This window comes from Mobula birostris, chromosome 1 (genome assembly GCF_030028105.1).
Source record: "Mobula birostris isolate sMobBir1 chromosome 1, sMobBir1.hap1, whole genome shotgun sequence".
Lineage (NCBI taxonomy): Eukaryota > Metazoa > Chordata > Chondrichthyes > Myliobatiformes > Myliobatidae > Mobula > Mobula birostris.
Window position 1 is genome coordinate 162835121 of NC_092370.1, and position 23303 is coordinate 162858423.

Sequence of the window (23303 nt, forward strand, 5' to 3'; positions counted from 1 at the left end):
GGGGGAAGGCAAGTGAATATGGTTGAGAGGCATAATATATCCACCAAGATGAAATGGCAGAGCAGACTCAGTGGACCAATGGCCTAATTCTGCTCCTATGTTTTATGGTTTTATGGATTCAAGGGCCCGAATGACATCCTCCTATGTCTTAAGTAAATATGGAAATACATGAAAATGTTAAAGGTACCGTTGTAATCTTCAATAATCAAAAAAAGGAATTTTAGCTATGAAATCTCTTTTTCATTATGGCTCAGTAAATTCTAGAACAGCAGTCCCCAACCACCGGGCTGCAAAGCATGCGCTACCGGGCCGTGAGGAAATGATATGATTTGGTGATAGGAGTCAGCTGCACCTTTCCTCATTCCCTGTCACGCCCACTGTTGAGCTTGAACGCATGCGAGGTCATTACCCGCGCGTCATCCATGTCAGTGCGGGAAGGAGATCAACTCCTCGAGCTTGCAAATAACGATGGACTGAAAAGTATGTTTGACATAACATCTCTGCTGGCATTCTGGTTCAAAGTCAAGGCTAAATATCCTGAGACAGCCACAAAAGCACTGAAAACGTTGCTTCCATTTCCAACATATTTCTGCAATGAATGCAACGAAAACTAAATTGCGGAATAGACTGGACATAAGGAACCCCCTTCGAGTATCGCTGTCTCCCATCACCCCTCGATGGGACCATTTTGTTGCAGGAAAACAAACCTAGGGCTCCCACTGATTCAGCGATATTGGTGTGTTGCGATGATTTTCTATGTTCATACGGGGAAAATACGTGCTGTGCGTTTAATATCTAAGTGTTACTTAAAATGTTATGACGCTATTGACTTATATAACCATATAACAATTACAGCACGGAAACAGGCCATCTCTGCCCTTCTAGTCCATGCCGTACGCTACTCTCACCTAGTCCCACCGACCTGCACTCAGCCCATAACCCTCCATTCCTTTTCTGTCCATATACCTATCCAATTTTTCTTTAAATGATAATATCGAACTTGCCTCTACCACTTCTACTGGAAGTTAGTTCAACACTTACTTCAAGCTCCCCTGATAATTGATTTATCACTACATTCATGCGAGGAAAATATGCGCTGTGTGTTTAATATTAAATTTGTTAGATAAACTCTTTCAGAAACGACATTGAGTGTATTAGCCACTTATCACCTATATTCGGGTCGTGATTAACTCCCCCCCCCGAACAGAATCACCAAAAAAACGATTTGTAGAAAAAAATCGGCACATACACGCATGCACAGGTCTCGCATGCGCAAGTCACGCATGTGCACTGGTGCCAGCGCAAGGCTTCATGGGCATTGTAGTCTTTCTCGGGGTAAACCCAATGTATTTGACTGCTACTCTTGTCCGTTGGCAACCCTACCCCCACCCCAATATTAAACCGGTCTACTTTGCAAAAAATGTTGGGGACCCCTGCTCTAGAATTCTGCAGAGGCTACACTATGACATCCTTCAGCTGATCATACGTGCACTTATAGGGAAAACATAGTCTCTTAAGTTGAGGTGAATGACTTGGCTCCAATATAGAAACATCAAGAAACTGGAGACAAGGGCAGAAGAGCACAACAAATGCAAAGTTAGTCTTGTTTCATTGGCCACACCATCTCCTCTGAGTCCACAGATAATGTACACTATTTCATTAACTTTCATGTACTCTATCCATATATTTCATGTTGAGGGACTAATTGCACTGTCAAGGTTGTTATGTTTTGGATGAAATGTTAAACCAAAATCCTATCTAAGTCTTCCAGTGGTTTAAGTGAGCTGGTGTCACAAAACAGCAATGAACAGAAGAGCCCTCCGAGGTCCTCTGGCCAATTTCCATCTCTCTGCTATTATCACTGAATCTAATCATCAGATCATTATCACATTGGTGTGTAGGGAGTCTGTAATGTACTACTTGCTTGCTGTGTTTTCTACATTATAACATCAGAATTAGGAGCAGTAGGCCAGCTAGCCATTCAAGCATGCTCCAGATTTCAACACAATCTTGTGCCTCAACACCCTTTTCATGCACTGCTCCTGTATGCTTTGATCCCTTTAATATCCTCCTTTGTATCCATCAATGAGCTCCTTGAAAAAGGCTTATCAACCCTTCAGGTTTGAGAGCTCCAATGATTCACTACCTTCCAGGATTTCTTGGAGAAATTCCCAGTGTCTTTTTCTGTAACTGCAATACCCTAGATTCCTCATCCAAGGGAAACATCCTACCCAGCCTGATGATACCTGTAAGAATTTTGTAAGTTTCAATGAGGTTCACTTCCCATTTTGCTAAACTTGAGAAAATACTTGTCTATTCTATTCAACTTCTCCTGTATGATCAACCCACCATCCTTGGAAGTAGTCTGAGAAATCTTTGTACATCCTCTGCAGCATGCATTCTGGGAAAGTAGACCAAAACTGTAACTAGTTCTCCAGATTTGGACTCTCCAGGGTCCAATATAATTGTGGCAAGACATCTATGCAGTACTCCTATATTCAATAAAGGTCTTTGCTTCAAATGTGCACAATTGGCTGTAAAATACTAAGCTGTCCTGAGACTGTACAGTTTGAATGAATTTATCTGGTAACCTTCCTTTAGATATCGTATCATGACCCAGTGCTGGCAGCATTCACCTGAACATCGGCCAGATTTCTCCACTATTTTGGAAAGAATTAACTACTGTACTCAGGTAGGAAGCTCAGTATGTATTCAGTAGAAATATTAGAATAAACATTGTCAGCTGCAGAAGCAACTGTGTGGAAGATAACTTCCATAATTCTTACATTAAAACAGAAACCATATTGACAACGTTCTTTGTTGGCCATCAGTCACAAATGTCAGCTATTTTGCATTACAGTAAAATATCAGCTCCATCACAAAAGTCCACTAACCACCCATCTCTTTCTCAGGCAGCTATCTAGTTTCCCTTTCACAAGGATGTTTAACACACTGATCCAGGCGGCAGCCATCTAACCATGAATGGCCAGTCTTGAGCTAGGCTCTGTGGAAATTGGTTGTTAAAGAACATTGGGTATCATATAGATGAAGAAATAAATTTTTGACTTAATGGTAACATAGACATTAGACTCTTCTTCTGTGACCTGGTTGATATCCAAGGATTCTTCATGAAAAATCAAAAAGAAAATTGTTTCAAAGGCAACAAATGCAATGGGTAAAAGGAGTTAGCCAAATTGAATCTGAGACAGGACTATGAGGACCCTTTACTGGAATTGGGGCTGTGATCCAGTTGGATACTGGTTCAAGTGAACATCAACTGAGCATCTTTATAAAGAATGACATTTCAGAACAAGAAATTTAGTCTACACAGGGTATTAAAACTGTACAGGACTGAAGGATAGCTCTGGATAGAGGATAGAACAGGAAAGATTCAAATGCGTCAGGCAACGTCTGTGGAGGGGGGAAGGGATTAAACTCGATGACCCTTCTCTGCGTGAAAGACAGCGATGAAAGTTCGTTGGTCTAAAATGTTTAATCTCTTTCTGTCTCCGTCATGCTGCCTGCCCAGTTAAGTAGTTCCATCTTTCTCAGCTCTTACTTCAGATTTACACCTAGTTTATTTTGTTTTCTGAATTAGATTAACAACAACTGGTGTCCAGGCATCCTAAAAGAACAGGTGTGGTCAAATGACTCATACGGAATGAATTAATATTGCTGACTTGATCAGTCTTTTCCCTGCAACATTCAATTTATGGCTTAAGAAATACCAGCCTTGGACTTCGGGTCTATAGATTAGTGAATAGCTGCAGCCATTACTGGAGTGGTTCTACAAGAACTATCATTAGTACATGGTTTGACATGAATCAAAATCTATTTAGTGTGTTACAGCCAGATTCATGGGCTTAATAATAATGGTCACCAATCTCACCAAGATTGTGGATAAGAAACACTAAGATAACATAGTCACTTACTGTTGGTGTTGTGAGGAATTCATCTGGCAAGGATCACACAATATTAACTAGCATTTATATACTTACTTTAACATGGGAAAGATCCTGAGAAGCTTCACAGAAATGCTATCAGTAAGAACGTGAAGGCAAGTCACGAAATGAAACATGAGCGCAGATGATCGCAAGCTTTTAACTGAATAGAAGAATGAAGCAGAGAAAGAGTGCATTTAGGGAGGGAACTCCAGAGTTTCAGGGCTTAGGTAGGTGACGGCACAGGTAACAGCAGTAAAGCGGAGAAACTGGAATTGCTATTGGCAGAGAGCTCAGAGTTGGATGAATGCAGAATGGGTGGGGAGTAGACTGTAGCACTGGAATAAGTTATAAAGATGGGATGAATTAGTTGCACATCAGATCTTGAATATGACTAAAATTTTTAATTTAAAGTGTGGTTGCTCTGGTAATCAACCAAGATTGAACAACACCGAAATTTTAAGAACTTCTTTACGAAGGATGGAAAAATATTTTCACAATAGTATTTCAATGTGCTTAACAACCCAGAAAACGTGAATGAGGTTTATTGACTCTCACAAACAGCAGCAGGCTCACTACCAGATAATTTAATTCTAGTATTGGCCAAAACACTGGGGCAACACTACTATGACCAGAAGAAGCAGGAACAGATCTGATTTTCTTAACCCAATTCCTCCACCTTTCCCAATTATCCTTGACCCACTTGCCAATCAAGAATCTGAATTTAACATCACTGGTGTATGTTAGGGAATTTGTTGGCAGCAGTAGATTGCAATACAATATAAAATTATTATAATTTATTATAATGTATGGCAATTATAATGAATAATTATAATAAAATTACATCATTCTCTGCCTTAAATATATCTAGTCACGAACTCCACAGATTCACCACCCTCTAGCTATAGAATTTTTCCATCTCAGTTTTAAGGGACGTCCTTTATTTCTGAAGCTGTGCCCTCGGTTCCTAGACTCTCCTACTAACGAAAACCTCCTCCCCAGGTCCACTCTATCCAGTCCTTTCAGTATGCAGTAATGAGATTCCTCTTCATCATTCTGACTCCATTCTCTCCTCTCCTCCCTCCTCCCACCACCCAGAATCATTCTTGGGAACCTCTTCTGGACCCTCTCCACAGTCAGTTTGTCCTTCCTTTGATACAAGACCCAAAATATGCTCACAATATTGCAAATGCAGACTAAACAATGCCTTATAAAGCCTCAACAGTACACCCTTGCTTTCATATTCCAGTCCTCTGGAACTGAATGCCAACATTGCATTTGCCACCCTTCAATACTGACTCATCCTGCAAGTTAAGGGAGTCAGTGAATGCAGGTCAATAGAAGAAATGAAAACAGCCTGTGTGTTACTTTACGTGACTGGGAGACTTGGATTTAATATTTCTTCGGGAAGCTGAGCGTGTATAGGTGGGCATTTTTAAGAAAGGAGGAGAGTGAAGTTTAAAGCGTGTATTGAAAGTTTTTTTTTGCATTGTGTGTTGACTTAGGATCCGGACATTGTGAACACACTCCTCCCTGTTGAGAATGAGCCTTCCTGCGAAGAAGAAGGAGGTACAGTGATACGGCCTGACAGCTCCAGCGGTCTGACACCCCTGAAGGTCGATACAAACCTTGCGCCTCAAATTACCTGTCAGGTGCCCGAGTTTCTGCAAGCTGGGGCAAAGCTTCAGTGCCCTCGGGAGCCATTGAAGAGAGGCAACTTTGGTGGCAGCGTGGAGACGGGCTCGCTTGGCCGCGATTGGCATTGCCAGGATCCCGAGGCCAATACCCGCCCCGATGCTAAGCCTCGGCGAGGGCAGATGCTACAGAACCACTCCAAAACCCTCTGGAATCCCACTTACGGCTCCTGGATCTCCGAGAGCTTCAGCCAAACCGCGGCGGTGGAAGGGGCTGGGAAGCCCCCTGCCTCCCCCGAGCATGATGACTCGGGATTGGATTGCAACGGCAGCTCGCCGCCCAGCTCTCGGGAGTCGCCCTCCCCTATCGGTTACTATACACCCCTGGAGATAGGCGGGCTGGCGCTGGCCAAGCTGCAGAGCTTCCCATGCGGAAACATAAACTATGCTTACGACAGTCTGGGCTGCGACGCTGATGGGGAGCGACTCTCAACTGAAGCCAGTGACGAGAATGGTCCCAAGCAGAAGACCCTGCCCCTGAATAAAGAGATGGATTGTCTTAGCAACCCGGAGAAGATGACAAGAGATCGCGACTCGGGCCTCTCACTGTCTGAGGACCTCAGCATCACCCCCGTGTAGAAACCAACCCATGTGTGCAACGTTGCATGAATTAGCCAAGTTCGGCCTGAATGTTGAAGTAAAATATACCATTTCCATTGACCACTGCACTCAGATTATCAAGTAGCCGCCTTACGTCAATCTTCAAGATAAGATTGAAAGGCTGTTAGGTCGCTAGTCAGAAAACTGCATATTTGTTTTGCTGCTGAGAGCTTGTTGGACTCTGCGGTCATCGCTTACTGGCACTTATGAGACTTTTCCCGCGGATCTCGTCGACGAATATGGGACACGCGATGTATCGCCGCATCGGACCGGCGAAGTAATCTCACACAGCGGAGAGGAGCAGTTGAAAACTGAAGTTAAACATGAGTCTCGACAGTCTGAAGTCTACAGCGACCTCCAAAATATAAGACCAGATGTAGGATCGAACTCTTAAATCCCTCATCTTTAGGAGTTACAAATACAGACTGGAATTACATTTCCAACATTCTGCCTAGTATTGTATCTTATCCAATTTAATTCCCAACTACAAACACCTATTTCGAAGTAGTGTTCTTAAATTAACTGAGATGCATGTCTCGGGCTTTCGGACTTCGATGCAGTTAGTGAGTCATTGACTGCGGTAAACATTAGTCAAAATATTTTTTGATTAAAAAGCACTTATTAACGCGCGTGAAATGAAGACAGGAAGTACAATAATTTGAGATGATCGGGTCGGGAACGGAAGCAAGTGTTTTTACTGTTTCTGAAACAAAAGTGTAACCCGCTTATCGTTCTGTCAAATGCTTGCCGGGGTTCCCAATCCAGGGTCCACGGACCCTTGGCTTAATGGTATTGGCCCATGGCATAAAAAACGTTGGGAACTCCTGCCTTAGAGCCTCATTTTGAAAATTTATTTCTGATTTTTCGGTAGAAGGCATTCTTTATCTTGAAACGGGAAATGAATCTGTGAGGACTATTTGACTCAACATTTGCGGCTTTGTAAATGAGGGCTTCTTTAATCTTCCTTTCACACACGTCCTCGTGAAAGAAGAGTTTACAGTATATGAAAACGTTGACTTCACATTGCACAGCCGCGTCTCCCTCTAGGGGGCAACCGGAATCTATGGGAAGGGTTTCGACCTGAATTATCGCCTGCCCATTTCCCTCCGTAGATTCTGCCGGACGCACTGAGTTCCACCAGCGCTTTGTGTGTTGTCCAGATCATCAGCACCTGCGGTCAATGATGTCTCGATTACATTTTCACTGTTTTACATACGCCTTGCTGCTTCGCTAAAGAGGGATTGGAGCACATGAACAACGAATTGGAATGGGTCATTCACCTGGTAACCAACAGAATTCAAGAGAACGTTTAAAGAGTAAATACGGCAACATTGAAGCTGAACACCGAAACAGGAAGGCTCCGAATAAGGTTTTTTGCAGGACAAACAATTGGGATCATTTGCAACGAATTTTTATTCAAAGTGTTTGAACTGGATCAGCAAATATTTATTTTGTGGTAACACACACAAAAAATGCTGGTTAACGCAGCAGGCCAGGCAGCATCTATAGGAAGAGGTACGGTCGACGTTTCGGGCCGAGACCCTTCGTCAGGACACAGGGTCTCAGCCCGAAACGTCAACTGTACCTCTTCCTATAGATAGTCATAGTCATACCCATACTTTATTGATCCCGGGAGAAGTTGTTTTTCGCTACAGTTGCACTATAAATAATTAAATAGTAATATGTAAATTATGCCAGGATAAGTCCAGGACCAGCCTATTGGCTCAGGATGTCTGACCCTCCAAAGGAGGAGTTGTAAAGTTTGATGGCCACAGGCAGGAATGACTTCCTATAACGCTCTGCGTTGCATCTCGGTGGAATGAGTCTCTGGCTGAATGTACTCCTGTGCCCACCCAGTACATTATGTAGTGGATGGGAGACATTGTCCAAGATGGCATGCAACTTGGACAGCATCCTCTTTTCAGACACCACCGTCAGAGAGTCTGATGCTGTCTGGCCTGCTGTGTTCACCAGCATTTTTTGTGTGTGTTGCTTGAAATTCCAGCAGTTGCAGATTTCCTTGTGTTTGCGTTTCTTTTGTGGTATTACCTTCGCACATCATTTTTAACAATGGGGTTACTAGAACAAACACTTCATATAGCAACTGTGGCCAGCAATGTTGTCATTTAAAATCCTGTTATCCTTTCCTTCCCCAGTATTCTTTCACACTATCCGTGCGACACTCATCCTTCCACTATCTCTAATTCCAATTTAACAACCACACTCCCCCGCCATTTCCTTAACATCTCTCCTCACCTGCTTCCGTTTGACCTCTTTCCTGTTCACTTCCCCGTCCTCACCTCTCCCTATTCTTGACACTGCTTCCTGTCTGCTCTACCTCTTTCCACCCCTGTGTTCTCCTTACAAACTCACCATTCTCTCCCTTGATCCTCATTTTACACTATCCCCCAAGCTCTTGCCCTTCTTTGACCCTTTCTCTCCAACCCTTCCCTTTAGTCCCTGTTCAGTGTTAAGGTTCCTTAAACGTTTCAGGTACGGATAGGAAATGTTGTGTATGCAAATAAACTCTTCTCGGGCTTCCAGCCCATTACGGGTATCAATTTTAACAGAAATTTCGATGACAAACTCTATCATCTTCATCAGGGATGGTGATGGCAGAGTTTGTCATCTGACATCAACAGCACCAAGTTCAGAAAATGTGTCCTTCCCAAGTAGTTTCTGCAGGAGATGTTAATAGGGGTCTCTTATGTTAAGTCCTTCCAAAATCAGTTGTTTTGTCCTGAAGTATTTCTTTATGAAGCTTAGCAAGGCAAATTCCATATCAGTGTTACATTTTCCAAGATGATTTCTGATAGTGAGCACAAACAGAATGTGTTACCACTTTTGGTGACACAAGATACCGCAGACACTGGAATTTGAAGCGATAAACAGCACGCTGGGGGAGCTCAGCATGTCGTGCTGGATTCAGGGGGTGGTGGTGGGGGTTTATAGGAATTGTGGATGTTCTGGGTGGAAACATTACATCAGACCCTCCGGTAGATTCTGTTGTACTGTTTTTGGTGGTATAGTAATAGTCCTGCTGCCTCACAGATCTGGGGACCCGGGTTTGATCCTGGCCTCGGGCACTGTCTGCACATTCTCACTGTGACTGCACGGGTCACGTCCAGGTGCTTTGGTTTTGACCCACGTCCCACGTGCTAGAAACTTAGCCACTATACGTGTCCTTTTGGTACAGTGAGCAGCAAAATGATTGAAGGGGAATTAATGAGCATGTGAGACAATATTTTTTAAGGCCTGAGGCGGGGTCTGATGGCAGCTGTCATGGACTTAATGGGCCGAATGGTTTCCCTATATTTATCGTAAGAAGTACCAATCTTTTGTGGTAGATTAGGTTCAGAACTGCATTCAGCTAAGCCTGTGAACTGTGGTTGGATAATTTCTTCAGTTTTTTAACATACATTACTGCAACTAGTTCACACAGAATTGAGACCAAATGGTCACAATTAGTGAAGATCGCCAGTGATTTATCTAATTTAACACTGGCCACTGACAAGTGAGACTGTGAGATGCTCTGTGCAGCTGATTGAGCTGATTTGATCACTATTTCAACCCCCTACCCTGCATGAGTTGACTCTTACTGAGTCAGTAGCTAAGTATGGAACCCTTGGCCTCGACCAGCAGTGGAGGAAATCTTACCTGCCTGACATATTAAGAAACCTTATTTTCCCTTTCCAACATTTTTGAAATAATTAAAACAAAAATTTTTTAAAGGTGCCTGATATATTTTCCTTGTTTCCTTATAGCTTTGAATTCAGAACAGTTCCAGTGAACTGGTATTCTTAATTTAATGTCATGATTTATGTTGGTACTTTTGGTCTCTAAGGTGGCTTTTATATTTGCTGGTGTGAGGGGATTAACTACTGAAAACAAACAGGAATGTGTCTTATAGACATCCTGAATGCTAATAAAACTGTATTAGGTAGTTAAAACACTGTTAAGTAATTTTAAATCAATAGTTATAGTTTCTACAAATTCTGTCAGTAGGGTTTACTAAATGTCTAACATGTTTACTCAAATGCTGGTAAAGTTGTAGTTGGATGCTGTAACATGTTGCTGTAACATTAATCAGTGCCAAGAAATTGGAGTATTTCCTTTGGTATGCTAATGTGCTGCATATTATGCTAATGCTTACACCAATACCTTGAAAATATTTGCAAAACTAGCCAAAAAAAAGCAGTATAACTCCAACAATCCTGCATTTGAAGTTCAGAGATCAAGATGACCTGGCATCTGGCTCACTCATTGGTCCAGGAATGTGAGGCAGGGATCCAAAGTTCAAGCTGGAAACACCGCCTGAGCTGGGGCCTGATTGGTCAAACCAAATCTGATGTCATTTCATGTTTTACGGAATGTGATTGGTTTAACTCAAACTTGATACATTTTTCATGTTACTGTGGATATTGTAAGCAAATTTCTGCTTTTTTCAGGTTGTCGATGGTTGTTTTTCAAAAAAAAACCACAGTCACTTCAATGTTAACATTAGGTGGTTTCTTTTGATTTGGCTATCTTTTGCTTGGCAATCTCTATACAGGACACTTCAGAAGTTGCACTGTTTACATTTACAAGTAGAAGTTCATTAAAGCTTATTTACACAAAACTGACAACTTCCTTGAAAGCTTCTTTGCTGATTATGCTGCTCACCTTGGGACAGCACAGGACAGATCTACCTAAAGTACCCAGCAACTGGGATAATGATGTGTATTTCTGTATTTTCCTCACCATCTCAAGGCCAGGGAAGAGGAAGGATCAGCCAACATTCCTACATCAGATCATAGTTCACGACAACACTGGAGTCATGAACAGGTAGTGCAGGTGGTAGTAAGGGTAAACGCCCATATGGTGCATCAAAAGATAACTGGAATTGAAGCAAGACAGACAAGGACAGATCATAACCTTATCTGTCAGCTGGCACATACAATGTACTTAATTATCCAGGGTATCTTATTACTTTTCCCTTGTACTACCTCAATGTACTTGTGTTTGAAATGATCTGTATGGATGGCTGCAAAACTAAGATTTTCACTGTATCTCAGTACATGACTATAATAAACCAATTCCAATTCAATTTCCTGTTTAGAGTTAATTGCATAAAATGTTCAGGGGTTTTGATATCTGCCGAATGAAGTGGTGTAAATATAGCAAGAAGAATAGATCAGTTTTTACAGAAATATGTTTAGCAAGAAGGGAAGAAGGTACATGAGAATCTCATCATCCCATATACCATTCCAGCTTACATGCTCATTCCAATTTTTTTCTTTATTATCACACAATCAGCAACCTGGCATTTCCTACCTAACAGCAGCCTCACCAAATGAACTGTAGTGTTCAAGACCATTCATTTTTCAGGGTTAACGAGGGAAGAGCGGTAAGGGCTGACCTTGGCTGCAATGCTCTAATCCCTAGTACAAGGGTTTACATTTTTTTTGGTTTGTGACTACATCTTCACATTTAGCACCATCACAAAATTAGAGCAGTTGGTCCAAAAAGCACTTGAAGTAGAGTCGGGGGAGGTTCATACCTAGGCAAGACCAGGTTCCATCTGGCTCCCAATGGGCCCAGGCTCAACTGGACACTTTGCTCCCCAGTGATCGTAGTGAGCAGTTGTCTCTTGAAGACACATTTCCCGCACAGGCCGGAAGCCAGCGGCACATATTAGTCAGCTGTGGAGGTGGGGGGAGGGGGGGAATGCAGGCAAGAGTGGATGAGTCCCACGGTTTACAGAGAAGGATGTGGCAGTTCTGCATGAAATACACCCAGAAGGGCAGTCCTCTACACAGGGAGAGGGGAACCGACGCAAAGGGACCTCAGAGCTTAGTGTTTCATCTTACTGGAGGTGACACTCCTCCCCAAAGATTGGCCAAACAATGTGATGAGCAGGGGCAATGTTAAATATACCAGGTAAGCTTATGGTGTTCCATTGTGATACCATGTTCCCTTGATTTAATCGACAGTGGGCACTCTCGTCACCATGAAGGTTATTTCTGCACGGCATGTGTATGTTCCTCCTTCTGCTTTGTCTTTGGATGGCAGCAGAAGAGGCTCTCCCCACAACACCACCACTCTGAATCAGAGAAGGGGAAGGAGTGACGAGGGCAACTGGCACAGCGGCTCTGTGGTTGGTGCTGCTGCCCGTCATCCAGTGATGTGGAACACAAACGATTCTGCAGACACTGGAAATCTCGAGCAACGTGTACAAAATTCCGGAGGAACTCAGCAGGCTATCTACAGTCGATGTTTCAGGCCAATACCCTTCATCAGGACTGGCAAGAAAGACAAAGCCAGAGTGTGCAGGTGGAGGGAGGAGAAGGGGTACAAGCTGGCAGGTAAGGTGAGGAGAAGAGAATGGATGAGAGGGAAACCAGAATGGTGAATTGAAAAAAAGAGAAGGGAAGGAGGATGAATTTACCAGAAGTTAGAGACATCGATGTTCATACCATCAAGTTGGAGGCTAACCAGACAGAATGTGTGGTGTTGCTCATCCAACACGTGCATGGTCTCATTGTGACAGTAGAGGAGGCCATGAACTGACATATTGGAATGAGAATGAGAAATCAAATTAATTTCCACCAGGAAATCCTGACTTTTGTGCCAGATGGAATAAAGATGCTGAACTGCCCACCACCCCCCTCTAGTGCTATTCCTCCTTTCCTGGACAAAGTGTAATACATTCACTTTGCAATCAAGTGAGTTACACTTCATTTGCTGAAGGATATGGTACTTTCATTTTAAGACACCCACAGGAGTTTAAGTGCTGGGGAAGGGGTGGAACAATGATACTAGGGACTTGTAGATTAGTGGCTGTTTATCTGTCATCCATTCTCTGGAATTCCTTCCCTTATGATCTCCATCTTTTTTCTAAAATTTAACTTGAAACTTAAATACCTCAGCTAACAATTCCTATCACTGATAAATACCTGATGTGACTTCTGTGAATTTCCTGTCAGCACAGAGAGAGCATAAATAGGGGCAGGAATAGGCCACTCAGCCCCTCAAACCTACCCCATCTTTCAATATAATCATGGCTGATCTGTCACAGGCCTCAGCTCCTCATCTGTATCAGTTCCACTTAGCCCTCAATCCCCTGATAATTAAGCAATGTAACTACTTACTTTCAAAATGTCCCAAGTGATCCAGCCTCCACAACCTTCTGAAGAAACTGCAGGGATTCACTACCTTCTGTGAGAAGGTCTGACACACTTATCCATGAAGGTGGTCTATAAACAAAATGTTTGCTGTTTCTCAGCTTCCTGGCAATACTCCTGTAAGCTCCATGTTGTTGACAGGAATGCTTTATCTTTGAGTTCAAAAGGAAGCATTTCACTGATGCAAATAATCTGCTGAAAGTTTCCAGAGTTGACCAATACCTCTGCTAACCAAAATATTAATGCAAAGTATAGAATATTTCATTCAGATGTAAATGAGTAAATGAGGTGCTCGAGGGATATAAAGAATGTAAAAAGTATCTTAAGAAAGGAATTAGAAAAGCTAAAAGATATTAAGTTGCTTTGGCAAGTAAGGTGAAAATAAATCCCAAGGGTTTCTACAGTTATATTAATAGCAAAAGGATAGTGAAGGATAAAATTGATCCCTCAGAGAATCAGAGTGGACAGCTATGTGTGGAGCCAAAAGAGATGGGGGAGATTCAGAACAATTTATTTTCTTCGGTATCCACTAAAGAAAAGGATATTGAATTGTGTAAGATAAGGGAAACAGGTAGGGAAGTTATGGAAACTATGATGATTAAAGAAGAGGAAGTACTGCCGCTTTTAAGGAATATAAAAGTGGACAAGTCTCCGGGTCCTGACAGGATATTCCCTAGGACCTTGAGGGAAGTTAGTGTGGAAATAGCAGGGGCTCTGACAGCAATATTTCAAATGTCATTAGAAACAGGGATGGTGCTGGAGGATTGGCGTATTGCTCATGTGGTTCCATTGTTTAAAAGGGTTCTAAGAGTAAACCTAGCAATTATCAGCCTGTGAGTTTGACGTCAGTGGTGGGTAAATTGATGGGAAGTATTCTTAGAAATGGTATATATTTGGATAGCTAGGGTCTGATTAGGAACAGTCAACATGGATTTGTGCGTGGAAGGTCATGTTTGACAAATCTTATTGAATTTTTTGAAGAGGTTACTAGGAAAGTTGACGAGGGTAAAGCGGTGGATGTTGTCTATATGGACTTCAGTAAGGCCTTTGACAAGGTTCCACACGGAAGGTTAGTTAGGAAAGTTCAATCGTTAGGTATTAATATTGAAGTAGTAAAATGGATTCAGCAGTGGCTGGTTGGGAGATGCCAGAGAGTAGTGGTGGATAACTGTTTGTCAGATTGGAGGCCGGTGACTAGTGGTGTGCCTCAGGGATCTGTACTGGGTCCAATGTTGTTTGTCATATACATTAATGATCTGAAGGGGTGGTAAATTGGATGAGTAAGTATGCAGATGATACTAAGATAGGTGGAGTTGTGGATAATGAAGTAGGTTTTCAAAGCTTGCAGAGAGATTTAGGCCAGTTAGAAGAGTTGGCTGAAAGATGGCAGAAGGAGTTTAATGCTGATAAGTGTGAGGTGCTACATTTTGGTAGGACTAATCAAAATAGTACATGGTAAATGGTAGGGCATTGAAGAATGCAGTAGAACAGAGGGATCTAGGAATAATGGTGCATAGTTCCCTGAAGGTGGAATCTCATGTGGGGATAGGGTGGTGAAAAAAGCTTTTGGTATGCTGGCCTTTATAGATCAGAGCATTGAGTATAGGAGTTGGGATGTAATGTTGAAATTGTACAAGGCATTGGTGAGGCCAAATTTGGAGTATTGTGTACAGTTTTGGTCACCGAATTATAGGAAAGATGTCAACAAAATAGAGAGAGTACAGAGAAGATTTACTAGAATGTTGCCTGGGTTTCATCACCTAAGTTACAGAGAAAGGTTGAACAAGTTGGGTCTTTATTCTTCGGAACGTAGAAGGTTGAGGGGGGACTTGATAGAGGTATTTAAAATTATGAGGGGGATAGATAGAGTTGATGTGGATAAGCTTTTTGCATTGAGAGTGGGGGAGATTCAAACAAGAGGACGTGAGTTGAGAGTTAAAGGGCAAAAGTTTAGGGGTAACATGAGGGGGAACTTCTTTACTCGGAGAGTGGTGGCTGTGTGGAACAAGCTTCCAGCAGAAGTGATTGAGGCAGGTTTGTTGTCATTTAAAGTTAAATCGGACAGCTATATGGACAGGAAAGGAATGGAGGGTTATAGGCTGAGTGCAGGTCGGTGGGACTAGGTGAGAGTAAGAGTTCGGCATGGACTAGAAGGGCTGAGATGGCTTGTTTCCGTGCTGTAATTGTTATATCATTATATGTAAATTGTTAATTGAACCAATGAGATGCTTCACAGCAGTAAATATCAGCAATATTTTGACACTGAGGCACAGAAGACATCAGAACAGATCACCAGATCTTGATCCAAAACATGGTTTGCTTATTGAGACGTGTGCTTGTAATTATTAATCAGACCAAAATAACATTATTGAGACCACAGTAAATACAATAACAATTTATTTTACAACCCATTTTCTACTACATTGTACAAAATCACTCTATAACAATTATTAGTAGTGTTCAGTTATAAACAGTGGCAATTCCTCTGGAGTCACTGCATTCCCATTTGTTGGAATACTTGCTCCAATGCATACAGATCAGCTGTTTCTCCATGGAATAATTACAGGATCATTTTCAGCTTTCAGCAAAGTCCAGAATAATTCACAATAACTCCCTTCCTCACTTCAGAACAAATGATATAGAACACCTTAATATGACCTCGATTCTCTCCCTCGGAGATGGAGATTTTACTTTGCTGCAGTCAATACCTTGGCAACCAAACAAGACAGAAACTCAGTTGGGAAGTTTTTTGGACTTGCTTCTTAATGATGTGACCTTGAAAGGAAGACCTCTATTGTTATTCTCAATAGGCAAGTGAGGACCTAGATTCAGAAGTATCTATGGAGAACCCAACAGTGATCGAAATAAAATGTTTTTTTTTTAAACTTTCTTTTCTGCTCATATACAATGGTAGGAAGAACACAAGGTAACAAAATTACATTACATTTGGAATACAAGTATAAATATAAGAAAACCAATGAAAAAACTTAGATGGAGTATGTAAGAACATACTCCCTTATTTAGTTTTCTGTTTATTGTTTATTTTCTTCCTTGTTCTTTACTCTTTTTCCTCTACCTTTAATATGGTTTCCTCTTTTCTTTAAAGCAACTCTCTCCCTGCTTCTCTCGCTCTGAAACTTTAACCTTAACACTAGCACCTCGTCCTCTATTGCTCTGGACTTCAGCTTAGCTCCTGGAATAACTGGAAAAAGTTGGTTCAAATTCCACTGAGACAGTTTGTGATTTTAATGCAATTTTTTAACCAGCTGATATCAGTAGAATTAACTATTAAGACCTCAGGTTTTCGGCTAAAAACCCGAATGGTGTATGAAGAAGAAGAAAATATCTTTCACCTTGTACAAAAGAGAAGACCTGACTTGCCAAAGTCACTGATGACAATTGAAATTGCTATCAATTGAAGGTGCATGGCTTGGAAGACTCAAATTCTGGTGCTCATGGGGCACATTTAGTAAATCACACTTAAATTAGGGTGAACCAGGGTTCACCGGGAAGTTCTCAGAGTCATAATACTTTTCACACATCTGCAGAGATTCCACATCCCACCCACAGTGTTGCCAGGTTACGGACACAGCCTGTATGCTGCACCATAGGATGTGGACTCGTGCCTCTCAGTGGTTAGGGCAGGCCTTAACCATTATAACAGCACCATAGCACCCGAGCTCTGGAAGCTAAGTGTAACTAGCAGGAAGGGAAGGCAATGTTCTGCTATCCACCCTAGAAGGAAGCTACTAGAGATTATGAGAGGTGGCACTCACTCACAGCAACTGGTCCATTTGAATCCTGATTCAGTAGATGAAACGCCAGTGTCCCAACACTAAGTCGATCAACTTGATACAACTATCTGCATCAAACGTTTGCATTAGGCTTAACTTTAGTCAACTGAGGTAGCTAGGAACAGCTCGCCTTTGCTTTTGGAGTTCACCTTGGACTGGCAACTGATCTGCATTTTCTCAGGTTTGCTGTGTCACCACATCTTGGAACTGGAGTGTCCCATTGTTAGTGAGTCAGGAGAAAGAGTAAATCTTTCAGGAAAGGCCAGGCCTTCAGTAGCAGGAGAGCTCCGGAAGGGAGCCCAATAAATGGTGGACCATCAGCTCCATCGTAGGAATAAGCTAATGGAGTGCGCTCAGGAAGGATATATTCCCCTTAGCAGATTCAAACAACAGCTTGCGTCAGATAGCACCTTTAAGAAGTCAAAATGACCCAAGTAGTGATATCAAACAAACGTTAACACTGAACCACATGGAGATGTTAAGTAGATACTCAAATAAAATGGAAGACTTGACACTGGTCAGAAACACTGGAGCAACAGGGGATGATGGTGATTGCAAGTTAGGAAATGGTTGGAAGAGCGTTTGATGCAACCTCAAATTCACAGCAGATCAACCATGTGACTGCTGGAGCATCATGTTTAGAAGCAATAAAAGTGTGGGCCAGATTATCAGTATTAGATGAGTTTTAACAGAAATTGATTAAGTTCCAACAGGGAATAGATTGGAGTCAGTGGCTAGAAAATGAAATTTCTTCCAGGAGCTTGAGGTGATGGCTTTCGTTTTCCCAATATTTACTTGGGAAAAATGTCTGTTCTTAACGTTGGGACCGCTTCTTATTATGTTATATGTCAATGATGTGGATGATGGAACAGCTATCTTCGTAGCCAATACAAAGACAAATTGGAGGGGCAGGTGGTTTTGAGTAAGTAGAGAGGCTACAGAAGGATTTAAACAGATTGGAATGGGCAAAGAACTGGCAGATGGAATACAGTGTCGGGAAGTGTCTGGTCATGCACTTCGATAGAAGAAATAAAAACATAGACTATCTTCTGAACGGAGAGAAAATTCAAAAATCTATGGTGCAAAGGGAATTGGGAGTCTTCATGCAGGATTCCCTAAAGGTTAATTTGCAGGTTGAGTCAGTGGTGAGGAAGCATTTATTTTGAGAGGACTAGAATATACAAGCAAGGATTACGCTTTATAAATCACCGGTGAGGCCTCACTTAGAGTATTGTGAGCAGTTTGGGCCCCAATGTGCTGACATTGAAGCGGGTTCAAAGGAGGTTCACGAAATTGATTCAATGATTGAAAGGCTTATCATATGACTTTTGATAGCTCTGGGCCTCTACTTACTGGAATTCAGAAGAATGAGGGGTGACCTCATTGAAACCTATAGAATGTTGAAAAGCCTCGATAGAGTGGATGTGGAGATGTTTCTTATGGTGGGGGGAGTCTAAGACCAGAGGACACAGCCTCAGAATAGAGGAACATCCTTTTAGAATGGAGACAAGGAGGAATTTCTTTAGCCAGAGAGTGGTGAATCTGTGGAATTCATTGCCACAGATGGCTGTGGAGGCCAAGTGATTCGGTAGAGATTGGTAGGTTCTTGATTAGACCATTATACCATAAGATATAGGAGCAGAATTAGGCCATTTAGCCTGTTGAGTCTGCTCAGCCATTCAATTATGTCAGGGTATGGAGGGATATGGGGAAAAGGCAGGAGACTGGGGCTGAGAGGGAAAATGGATCAGCCATGATGAAATGCCAGAGCAGACCATGGGCCAAAAAACCTAATTCTGCTCCTATGTCTTAAGTTATTATTGTCTTACAATACTACACACACCACAATAACGGCAGAATTTTAAGGTTTACATTGATAAAGGAGATTACATTAATGAGGTTTCCACTGCTCAGAGTTTAGACACTGGCAAGGTGATATGATGGAAATTTTTAAAGTGGTACAAAAAGAAGCAGAGAATTTATTTCCTATGATGGGAGCATCTTAAAGTCTGTCTGTTGGGGTTGGGATGTATCAGTATTTTAGTAAGAGGCGTGGAGTATATCAGATTGTTATAAAGAGGACTTGAGCTATATCAGGGTGTTATAGTCAGGGTATGAGACTATAGGGAGGGGTGTAGAATATATCAGTGTTATATATACATACATATATATACATATATCTCTCTCTAAGAGTGTTAAAGTGTGAGGTGTAGAAAGCATCCGTGTTATGGAGGGGTGTGGGATGCATTAAAGTGTTACGTAGAGGATGTGGGTTGTATCAAAATGTGTGTAGTACATGTAAGAGGGTGGAGTATTTCAGTCTCTTACGGTGTGGGGGGTGCATATATTGTTGCTGTGAGGGGTGAGTGATATATAGAGTGTTAGAGTGAGGACACTGATGATATCAGGTAGTTTAAAGAATGGCCAGAGATTTATTCTAGGAGACCTGGGTCCTACAAACTGTAGATCATGCCAGTAAAGAGATGCGGGTCTCTCAGAGTTTTACACTGCCGGATGCTAGGTAATATCAGAATGTTAACGGCTTGTTACATTTGTGCTTTGAAGTGAGATGTTTGTTTTATAGAAATTCATTGTGTGCAGATATGCAAACCAATGAATTAGTAATCCATTGTATCTGTTATGTATTACAAAACATCTTTCTTCTGGGCCAAGGAAGTACTGTGCTGTATTCTGTGTTTTAAGTTCTTAATGACATAGCAACAGGAAATGTCTAGTGTACTGTTTCTTTGTTCTGTTTTAATGTGCAGTCGTTACAGTGAATATTGGTCAGAATTATTACTTTTAAAATTTGCAATTTTAGTGTAATATATCTTTGTGCTTGTCAGTGTCCGCACCATTGGGCTCCACTTGATCAGTGCCTTGTCACAGGTAGCTCCAAGTAAGTAGCAAAGCCTTGTCTACACTAACTTTATTTATAAAGCAACATCAGTTCAAATTGAGTCGAGTTTATTGTTATGTGCACAAGTACTGGGGGGTACAGGTGCAATGAAATACTTGCTTACAGCAACATCACAGAAGGACGGTCTAACTGTGTCTCAGGTCCCACTCTGGGATCTCAGCTCACACTGCAGATAAATGCCAAGAGTTGCACTGACTTCCTTTCGGTCATGTTCTTCAGTCTGCGTAAGAGTTCTGTGACACATTTCTGGAGAACAGTGAAATTCTCCCTGGCCTCCTGGCCAATGGCTAAAACTCAAGCATCAGTCATTGTTGTTTGCCCAGAGCTTGCTGCAAACATATTGACCAGTTGCTTTCCTATGAGCACACTTGAAAAGTACTAAATTGGCTGAAAGGGGCTTAAAAATATCCTGAGGTTGTGAAAGCTGCAATAGAAATGCAAGGAGGCACACAGTGAAAAATTCCTTAGAAAAATATTAGTCCATTTCCTACCTCAGATGTCATTTCACATTTGAGGCAAAAGAGATCGCAAGGGTATGTTACAGGACAGGGCCAAGGGGAGTCTGGAAACCAAACATCCTTGGCTGCTGCTGCTTTCAAACTGGCCACAAGGAGGCAGAAGTGAATATCTGGAGAGAAGCTTGTTTACAGGTGCTTCATTAATATTCATCTGAATTCATCATTTCTTCAGGGGGAAAAACCTAAGTTTTCTTACTTTTGCCAAAAACAATCACTTGCAACTGTTCTGTTACAACAGTAACCCTATTTCCCACTTGACAAGCTGACCCACTCACTGTGTAGAGACTATTTTTCTCTGGGTATTATTGCATTCATAATCTGAGCCCATTACTCAAGAAAGTTTCTGGTCAATGGAGAAACCTTAATTTTGTCTCACCATTTCATTCTTTCTCTTTTTTTTTGCCCACTGTCTTACTAGCAGGAATTGTAGTAATGCACCCACATTCAAAAACCTAGTCAGATAACCTTGGAGGTTCCCAATGGAAAACCCACAGCAAAGAAAGTCCTGGCCAGGAATCACCGCTTGTCCTCCAAGATCGTGGTTGCAATGTTAATTATGTTGTCGAGCCCCCAGAGGTAGCCATCTTCTCTGTTGCCCTCCTGCCACCTCAGGCGGTGGTTAAGAGTCTGTCCATTTGGTAGCTTTCTGGTTTTGCCAAAGTCAATCAGCCAAATCTTGGCTACCTCACTCTTGTCATGGATGAACAGCAAAGAGCTCCCAATAACCTGTATCAAGTGCAGAAGGGTGGACATCAATAACATGGCTCTAGGATTCAGAACACTCCCACACCAAGATGAAATTTACAAACGTTTGTACCTTCACCAGAATATAGGATGAAGCTACGTCAGAACAATTGCATAAATGAGGAGGTATTTGGCTGAGATGTTTAAAATGCTAACAGGTTTTAACAGATGTGGTAGAGACTATTCTTTTTGATGGGAGTATCTAGAAGAAATTAGCATAATCCTCTACCTGGAAAGTCTTCTCAGAAGAAAAACAAGAAGCCAGCAGAAATCTGAAATTCTCTGGGATAACTGGAGCTTTAGCAACAAGGAAAGGTAATAGTTGGGTCAAGCTGTCAAGTGTGGCTTGTCAAAGGTGGCAAAACAGACTGTATGCACAGATTCACCAAGATCTAATGAACTAGCAGCCAATATCCGAGGGCAAATGAGTTATTTTAGAACCTATCAAAGGAGGAGCTAGATTTTTTCTTATTTATTTATTGAGTTACAGCATGAGTTAGACCGTTCTGGCCCTTTGAGCCATGCTGCCCAGCAATATCCCAATTTAATCCCAGCCCAATCACAGGACAATTTACAATGACCAATTAACCTACCAACTGGTATGTTTTTGAACTGTGGGAGGAAACTGGAGCACCCAGAGGAAACCCACGTGGCCATGGGGGGAAGGCGCAAAACTCCTTACAGGCAGCGGCAGGAATTGAACCCTGGTCGCATATACTGTAAAGTGTGATGCTAGCCATTATGCTACTGTGTCACACGCCCACTAGATTGGGTAACAGACTGCAAATTAACAACAATAACTTATACGTAAATGGACAGAGAGGGCTACGGAGCGAATTTCCAAACTGAGAACCTTGGCAATGGAAAGCAGGGCCCTAAGTAGTGGAGCAATGAAATTAATCCTCAATGAGCTGGTATAGGAGGACTGTAGTTGCAGCACAGGAGATGACATTATTTTTGTCATATATGTGTAGCTCAGCAGTGAAATGTGTTCAATAGTGAGGTTTGTTGCAAACATTTACTATGGTAAAGCACCTATTTAAGTTCCACTTATTGTTGTTAACATTAAAATGTATGGTCGCAAAACAGCACTTGAGAAACCGTCCTAAAACATTAGAAACATTTTCTAAAAAATCATCTAACTTCTCCGGTGAGAGTGATGTTGATTTAATTAACGTCTCCTAAAGACGTGCAGTTTGGTAGGTTAATTCACCACTGTACGTTGCCCATCCTGTGTCATTGAGCAGTAGAATCTTTAGTGAGCTGATGTGAACGTGGAGCAAATAAAACAGGATTAGTGCATGGGTTCCCAATCTTTTTTTATGCCATGGTCCCCTACCATTAACCGAGGGTCCTGTGGACCCCAGCTGGAAACCCCTGGATTAATGCAAATGGGATCCTGATTGTTGCCATAAACTCAATGGGCTGAAGGGCCTGACTCAATCAGACTGCACCGATAAATGGAGGTGAGGGAATGGAGGAATCTGAAAACAAGGAGGAGGATTTTAAAACTGAATCACTGTTGACCACACGCACCAACAACTACTGGGATGCTTAAGGAACTTGGAGTTGCTCTGTAATGATTTCCGACATGAAGTGCGATTCCCCTGGTATGAGGCGGAGGATTGAGAGCGGTACTAGGGGTGTAGAGTAGAGGGGAGAAGGACTCCGGTTTGAATTTCTTTCAGCACTGGCTTCTGGTTATGGATGCGGGCAGTCTGCACCTCTCCTCCCACATTCCTCCAGGTCCAGGAGAATCTAGTGGGGCTTTGCAGGAGTTCACCCCACCCCACCCACCATTATCAGAAGCAAACTGAGCAGCTCCCCCCCCCCCCGCCTCACAACACTGTTCAACATGACTCTGTTGTCCCTTCCTTTCCAAATCTAAAGTTAAGATTAGACAAGGAGCAGAAGGAAAATTAGCAAAAT

At 42.1% G+C, this 23303-nt stretch overlaps 2 protein-coding genes across 2 annotated transcripts in view; one reads left to right on the forward strand and one right to left on the reverse strand.

Annotated features, from left to right (window-relative positions):
- The window catches only part of ltk (leukocyte receptor tyrosine kinase), an 88955-nt gene extending 82370 nt beyond the window's left edge, over nt 1-6585 (forward strand). Inside the window, exons 20-21 of the mRNA XM_072250730.1 lie at nt 2602-2692; nt 5447-6585. Of these exons, the coding sequence (XP_072106831.1) occupies nt 2602-2692; nt 5447-6214 (859 nt within the window). The 3' untranslated portion in view covers nt 6215-6585. The remainder of the gene's footprint in view (nt 1-2601; nt 2693-5446) is intronic.
- Nucleotides 6586-15777: 9192 nt separating this feature from the next.
- Nucleotides 15778-23303, reverse strand: part of itpka (inositol-trisphosphate 3-kinase A) — an 88693-nt gene continuing 81167 nt past the window's right edge. The window contains exon 7 of the mRNA XM_072265266.1: nt 15778-21356. Within this exon, the coding sequence (XP_072121367.1) occupies nt 21147-21356 (210 nt within the window). The 3' untranslated portion in view covers nt 15778-21146. The remainder of the gene's footprint in view (nt 21357-23303) is intronic.